This window comes from Mastacembelus armatus, chromosome 6, assembly GCF_900324485.2.
Source record: "Mastacembelus armatus chromosome 6, fMasArm1.2, whole genome shotgun sequence".
In the NCBI taxonomy this organism is placed as follows: Eukaryota; Metazoa; Chordata; class Actinopteri; order Synbranchiformes; family Mastacembelidae; genus Mastacembelus; species Mastacembelus armatus.
Genome location: NC_046638.1, coordinates 2,476,684 through 2,484,859, shown reverse-complemented (window position 1 = coordinate 2,484,859; position 8,176 = coordinate 2,476,684). Strand labels below are relative to the sequence as shown.

Sequence of the window (8,176 nt, the reverse complement as noted above, 5' to 3'; positions counted from 1 at the left end):
AAAATAATTCTGCTCCAAATTTCTTGTAAATCTGCTGAGTATTTGTTGAAATGTCTTGTTTTGGCCCAGCATTTCTGAACAGTCTGGCTGACCACCATCATTGCGATCCTTATTAGGCCCTGCTGCTACTGTAGCTGAGTAGCATCATCATACCACTGGCATCAGAACTGTAACATAAACCAACTTCCTCTGCTCAGCTCTTTCACATACTCCCATGTCAACACTGTCCGCTCATCCTGCCTCACCCTCAGACCGGCCAGCCAGGTCCCGGGAATGCTGGTCTGTCAGAATCGTCCTCTGTGTGTGTTAATCCAGGAGGATTGTGTTGTTGTGCTGTGGCCAAGCTCAGGGTCAGAGATCACTCTGATTGCTCTGAATACCCAGCATCCTTCTGTTCTGCCTGCCCTGTTTCTGCTTTGCTGTCCTGCCCTACTTTTATTGTCTCTGTGTGTTATTTCCAGGCTCTGGTGCCTAAACAAAAGAGGGTGTTGTTTACAGGTTGCCCATCAATAGGCAGGATACCAGACCACATCAACAAATGAGATGTAAAGTGCAGGCTGCTGCCAAGCTGTAGAGGGAAACTGGCTGGATTGAACCTGTTTGTGTGTGTTTTTCAGATCACATCATGTAATATTAGAATAAAGATCAGTAGGAAAGAGAGACCAAAGAGAGGATGGGACTTTTAACGCAGCTGTCAAGTTATTGCAAACAGGCCAGTTAGTTTGTGGAATAAATAAGAATATCATTGATATCAATTCCCTTTATGTTACTTTACATTTAAATGTTAATTGTAGTTTCATAAAGTTTAAAAACCTCTATCCTCAGAATCAGCTTCATCTCCGTGTGAACCACCTGCTGCCTGAGGGAAACACCTTCCTGTTGTGGTTCCTGTTCAGACCGTTCAGACTGTTCAGACATCTGTAGACCTGCAGTTATTCTAACAATGTTGGCTGGTCGCTGTGTTCGGAGCATGAAACAGCCACGGCACAATAAATCCCACCAGCAGAAAACAGAAAGGGGGAAAAAAAAATGTGATAAATCAGCTCAGTAGTTAGAACAGTGGGTTCGTCTGCAGCATCAATAATCAGACTTCTACAGCTACAAAGTGAAGATACACATGTGGGTGTTTCTGTCCAAAAAAACATGACCTTGGGGAAATTAACTGATGCTTTTGCACCATAATCCAACAGTACAGATGATTCACTTTTCCAGAATCTCCTTATTTATGTTAGAAATAATCAGCTTCAAAGAAAGAGTACTATTTCTGCTGTGCAAAGAAAAATGCCCTGCAGGTTCTCCTGTTCTAATCAGACCTATCACAAGGCTGTAGAGGGCTGGTGTATTCAGCTGACACCCCTGGGGTCTCCATGGCTCATGGACGGAGACCAGTGCAGCATTCAGTGTTGTCAGTCAGCTCTTGCAACGATCTTGGGAAGTAACTTTGAGCTTGTTGTGTCTCCTCGGCGACACGCTGCTTTCCATACGGGGCGGGGTGCCGCTCCGTCCGGCGCACAGCGCGTAGCGCACCGTCAACAGCGGCTCTCCCTGCGCCGTCTGCCCGTCTGCCTGGACAACATGGGTCTGGAGAAGGAGAAATCGGACACCAGCATAATTATGTGCGAAGATGAGTTCAACAGATCGATAGAGCCCATTCTGTCGAAGAAGGGGAAGCTGTACACGGCGGCGCCGGACCGAGATCGAAACGACACCAACGCGCACTTGAAGGTAAACTGTGTTTGGAACGACTCACTGAGTGGAACTACACAAAGCAGCTGTCAAGCTGAAGTAATGATGGTTACAACGTAGTGCAACCTTATTGTTCCCATGTAATAAAGTGGGAGATTGTGGAAGTCGCTGCCTGCGCGTCAATCCTTCATCTTCAAGCGCCTTCCTGTCAGGGTTCATGCGTGTCTGGGTGTTTTTAAGCGCATTTTGTCACTTATCTCACAGGTTGGTTTCGAAGATGTCATTGCCGAGCCCGTGTCCACACACAGCTTCGACAGAGTGTGGATAGGAAGCCACGCCGTGTTTGAGCTGGTCAAGTTCATCTTTTACCGCCTGCTGACCACGCTGCTGGCCGTGCCCATGGCTTTCATCCTCGGACTAGTCTTCGGGGTGCTCAGCTGCATCCACATCTGGTAGGGAAAGTTCCTGTCAGCCTGCAGGTCTCTGTTCGGTGCTGTTAACAGCCTGGCTTTTCTGGCACTGCCCCAGCTCTTACACAAGAAATAATTATACTTTTCAGAAAATAACATTCAAGTGTAATATTACATTTTATAGGAAGGAGCATGGCAGTGATGGCATTAGGAATAAAAGTCTGAAAGATAACAGTCAACTCTAGTCCTCTAAAAAGATCAGAAGCTTCAATTAACCCAAAAAGTTCCTCATAGAGTCTGAGAGCTGAAAACACCTTACATCAACACACATGGGTGATTATATGATCATTATGAAAAGATGATCATAGGAAGTAAAACCCTGTATTGGACCCAGTTGAGTCTGTGTGATGTGATGACATACCAGCAAACTCACTCTGGCTCTTTAGACAAACATTGACACAAGTTATTTTTACAGCTGACGTCACGTGTAGGTTATTATATGTCGTGTTATGTCAGTGGTTTGTTTGGGTGCTTTTATTTGGATAATTATGTCACATGTCGGCTAATACGTGCGCCTGCACTGAGGTGAAACAGGTGTGTCCGGGTTTTTCAGTAAATTGTGTAACACATGCACACGCTGGACGTTTCCACCCACAACCCAACAGGTCCAGTTATTAAAGCTTGATCAAAACAACATTTTATACAAAGAACTAAACTCTCTGTGGAAATTTGGGAGGAATGTTGAGTTTCAGTGGCAGTGGAAAAAATAAACACGCCCCATGCCCTTTGCCCAGTCGCTGCCATTTTAGCAGCAACTGAAGCTTTTTATTTTTTTTCAGATCATAATGGGACATTCTCCAGATGCAGATAGGGCCCTGCAGAGTTCCTTCTCATGGCCTTTAACCTCAGTGAGGTCCCAAAAGATGGAGGATGATTCCTTCATTAGGAGTGTTTGAAGGAGCTGGCCACCTCAGGTATTCATCAGTAGAGCACCCAGTGGTGACACTGAGCTGGTCGATATGTGTGGAATGTCAGGAAGGGCGATCACACAGAGGGGAGGACGAAGTTTTCACAACACACCCTCTTTTATTTTATTTTTTAATACAGTGGAGTGAAGGTCCAAGCTGCAGGAGCATGATGTTCCAGTTCTTTATGTCTCACTTTAAAGCAAAGATAAGACCAGACAGCAGCAGTACCTGGCAGCTATAAATAAACATATAAGACCAAACCCAAACATCTTCATTATTAGTGCCTGATCTTAAAGCTTTTTAAGACAATGTGCTCTAAAGATGCAGATACACACTCTAACAATACGATAATATAAAATAAGGCCAAATGCGATCGGTTATAAGCGTTCCTTATTAGCAGCTGCTCCTAAGGTGACCTCTTGACCCTGTCCTTACAGGTTGGTGATGCCTGCGATCCAGAGCTTCATGATGCTCATACCGTCGGCCCAGGTAGTGTGGAGGAGCGTGACGGACATGTTCATCACACCGCTGGTCCACAGCACGGGGAAGTGTTTGTCCTCCATTCGTGTCGAAACCACGGGGAACTGACGCAGACGCCCCTCAGGCCCAGAGGAGAGAGAAATGCAGGGCAGAAAGAAGTGAACCACACTTGATGTGGACACACGAGCTCCTCGTAAAGTGAAGTGTAAAATCCAGTACAAAGAATTTTCAAATGTGGATTTAAATCCCATCAATCTGTGGCCACAAAGGCAGAGATTAAAAACCATCTACAACATGATCAAGTAACATAACCCCATTTATGCTCAGGGGGTTTATGGCTAACAGGCCCTTTATGTCACTATAGGAGCGTAGTGTTGGAGACTTTATAAACAATGGAGTTTTACTAATTCTGACCAAACAAATTCTTGTCATTCCATTAGTCTGGCGGAGAGAGATGTATAATCAGATGGAGGAGCTGAGGCAAACACTGCTGACTGGCTGGGAGATGTAGCATTTCTGCTTTTTATATGTGTATTGTGTATATTGCAAACAATTCAGCTAGAGGTTGAATGTGTTGAACTGAATTAGAGTAGAGTCAGCTTGAGAGTATTTTCTATAAATATTAAACACTAAGAAGCAGCTTGTTGCACATTTGCAGGCTTTATTTTATCTGCTGTGTTGATCTCGGTGCATTGGGAATAATATTGGGCATTTATGGTTATATGGACCTAAGTTATATGCGATAGAGTTACAGGTTAGAGTTATTTAGATATGAATTATGTTAAAACAGGATTGGATGTCATCAGAGGAATGGCTTCTAATTTATTATTTATGCTAAGACCAAGTCTTGACTGGATAACACCGACATTTGGTGCTATCTGATGTAACATACGTTCGCTTGAGGAACCATAGCGTGATGAAGACGTTCCACATTTCTTGCTGTGTTTGGTTGAAGCCTTGGTTGAGCTGAGTCTCCGGTACATGCGTTTTTAATTTAGAGGTGCTTGTTTCTTGCTGCAGCGTTGCTAGTTAGTCAGTAGTAGTTCTGTAACCAGAAGCAATGAGACAATAACATGAGCTTTACCCCTTTTTTTTTTTTTTTTTTTTTGCAGTGGATTTGATACCGTTCAGTTTTAGATACTAGCCTGCACAGTTCCCACTTGCTATGAGCTGTACAACCTGAAATTGTTATTACAAGGTCAAGGCTTGTAGAAGAGGAGAGTCCCTGGCTTTGGTCCTGGGCCGGCAATGTGGAGTATAGTGGCTTTATCAGAATATGTTTGCTGGGAACAGGTGAATGCTGCAGTTGAAGACACTGGGTCAATGAGAGCACTGAGACCAAGCTATGTGAAATATGACAAAACAATGAGAAATATGCCAACACCCCCCCCCCACACACACATACACACAAACAGCTAAAAGGGCCTATTTCTGGACAATTCCAATTCGATCCTACTGTGACAAGCTAACCTGTTTCCAGCTCCATCCACTGATGTTAAACTGCTGACAGGCTGCCAGTCAATCATGTTTATGTTTAGTTTTTCCACTCTCAAGTCAAGGTAGGGTTGTGCAGTAGTGGAAGCTGCAGGTTTGAGTCTAAAAGCTTTTTCTCTCCCTCAGCAATAACATGTAACACTGAACAACCTGAGCTCAGCCCAGCTATTCTTCATATATGTCATATATTCACTTTAGGCAAATAAATCAGAATGAGATATGTGCCTGTCAGTAAAAAAATATTACTTTTACTTGTTTGCATTTTATTTTTTAAAATAATTTCACTCACTCCTGTTGCTTTTTGTGGATATGCTGATTTCAAAGTAAAACTCTTTGCTTTAACAAACCAAATGTGTTCTGCACTATGACCAAAATAAAGACATTTTTCCAAGGTAATATATTTTTTCTTGATGACACAAGATATGCGAGCGGCTGGGATTTATAGCTGAGCACCTGAAACGTCTCATAAATCACTTTGCTGTTATTGCATAAGACATTTTCCTATAGAGATGAGCTGTAGGTCGATGGAATATGACTGAAGGCTTTGCCGGTAGACCTGCAGGCCTGCACAACGTTTCTGTTACACTAGTCTAAACTTTCTGCACAGAACGTAGTAGTAATAGTAGTAGTAGTAGCAATAGTATTGCATGTATTTACTATATCTCTTATTCTGGTCATATGAATATGCTGAGTTTTCTACTTGTACACTGATAACCATTTAAAAATAATTCTAATAATGATCATGTAAAATGAGCTAAATAAATACAAGAAAAGCTCTAAATGCCACTGACCTTTGACCTCAGGCATTCATCTAAACTGACACCCAAACAACTTACACAAAGAGTAACTGCATGCCTTCTATTGTCTGCAAATTAGTCATATGAATTCTTTGTTTGTGTTGTATTTGATTACATCAGTGAAATATTTATTTGTACCTGTGGTTAACAATCATCATAAGCTCTTTTCATGCTGTACGGACTAGTTAACCCTTTAAAGGTCGTCCACATGTTGAGCCTTCACTGCAGCCACAGCACTATCCTCCGGTTTGTCCTGTCACTGCTCTGACTGACACATGTACTTATTTCTGAGTCTCATTATAAACTGCACAAGCATAAAGTTCCCACGTGTCCTGTTCTCCCCTTGAATTCTAATTCACTCCATCTTTAAATTCAATTCAGTTTTTATTTGTATTGTGTCATATCACAATAAAATCAACTCAAGGCATTTTACAAAAAGGGGCAGACCTCAGGAGAGTTCACATGTTGACAGCAGATTCTACATCCTGTAGCCTGATACTTCACACTCATTTGGCATCTCAGTGTCCAGAGACGACGATGATCAGGCACACACCAGTGAAGTTTGGCACCAATTATTAATCTTTGTTTTAATCAGTTTTGAACCCTAGAAACTGGTTATTGCTGTGGAAAAAAAATATCCCTCGCTCTGTAAAATGTGTTTACAGATACAGCCTGTTTCAGAACATGCTAATAACACTCACAGGCCACTTTATTAGGTACACCTGTTCGACTGCTCGTTAACGCAAATATCTAGTCAGCCAATCACATGGCAGCAACTCGGTGCATTTAGGCACGTAGACCCGATTAAGACGATGTGATGAAGTTCAAACCGAGCATCAGGTTAGGGAAGAAAGGCGATTTGAGTGAGTTTGAATGTGGCATAGTTGGTGCCAGATGGGCTGGTCTGAGTGTTTCCAGAAGTGTTTAGAGAGAACAGTGAAATAAAAAGAGATACTGTCCAGTGAGCGGCAGTGCTCTGGACAAAAATGCTTTGTAGATGCCAGACAACAGAGGAGAATGGGCAGATGGTTTGAGTTGATAGAAGAGCAACAGTACCTCAAATTACTAACATACAAGGTGTGACTCTGAACACACACTTTGGACTAAACCAGCAGAAGATCACCAGTCGTCAGTTCACATGGGCTCACTAAAACTGAACAATAGCAAATGTTTTCTGGTCTGCTGAGTCTCCATATCTGCTGCAACATTCAGACGGTGAGGTCAGGATTTGGCATAAACAACATGGAAGCATGGATCCATCCTGCAGCTCAGGCTGGTGGTGGTGTGATGGTTCTTGGCACTCTTTGGTCACCTTAGTACCAACTGAGCATCTGAGTATTACTGCTGACCATGTCCTTCCCCTTATGACCACAGTGTACCCATCTTCTAATGGCTACTTCCACCAGAATAACACGTCATGTGACAATGACTTCACTGTTCTCAAATGGCCTCCACAGTCTCTAGATCTCAATCCAGTAGAACGTCTTAGGGATGTGGTGGAACAGGAGATTCATATCTTGGATGTGCAGCTGACAAATCTGCTGCAGCTGGTGATGCTGTCTTGTCAATATCGACCAAAACCTCTGAGGAAGGTTTCCAGCACCTTGTTGAATCTATGCTACGAAGCATTTAGGCAGATTAGTTTAACCTGTGATTAGAGCTATTCCTAAAATGACATGTGCTTAAATTATAACAAAGGTAAAGTGAAGCATTGAGGAAGGTCTGAGCCTCAAACCTCAGGTCATGATAGTCCAATGCATTACATCAAAAAGCAAATGAAATAGGTTCATAGTGTAAAGGCCAGGAAAACAGAATGTCATTGGATAAGTGCTGCTCTATGTCAGAGTCACTCCCTTCAGAAACACCCAGCAGTTGCTCCTATCACAGCCACTGGCTTGAAAACAGCTGAGTGTGCCAGCTGCTGTCACCAGGTGAGTTGATCCAAGAATGTAAACACACCAGAGTGACTTGCATGGCCTCCTAACTGTGCGAGGCTGAAGATGACAGCTGTACAGGTTTAGCTTCATATTGGCTTATTAAAGAACCAGTAGCTAAATGAAGCCTGATAGGAAATGTCTCCTCTTTTGGTTCATTTATTCCTGTCTGTTTTATATTTGGGATATTTTCTAGCTCATCCATTATAACCCTGTGCAGTGGGCTCCCTCAGGCTAAGGTATGGCAACTATCCACACCTTGTCATTCCCCATTAACGCCCATATTACACTGCACAAAAAGGTTATTATATTCTGCCTTGATCCCCAAATAAAGTCATTCCACTCAAGTTACAACACTCCCTGGTCTGACATCACTTCAGTCTCTCTTCCATCCGGGCAGGTTATAC

The 8,176-nt window shown here is 42.9% G+C and overlaps 1 protein-coding gene across 1 annotated transcript; it reads left to right on the top strand.

Annotated features, from left to right (window-relative positions):
* The first annotated feature begins 1,185 nt into the window (after positions 1 to 1,185).
* cav2 (caveolin 2) lies at positions 1,186 to 4,623 on the top strand. The gene is made up of 3 exons (XM_026312331.2): positions 1,186 to 1,725; positions 1,951 to 2,138; positions 3,502 to 4,623. The coding sequence occupies exons 1-3, from the start codon at positions 1,282 to 1,284 to the stop codon at positions 3,650 to 3,652; spliced, it is 783 nt and encodes a 260-aa protein (XP_026168116.1). The 5' UTR covers positions 1,186 to 1,281; the 3' UTR covers positions 3,653 to 4,623.
* The last annotated feature ends 3,553 nt before the right edge of the window (positions 4,624 to 8,176 follow it).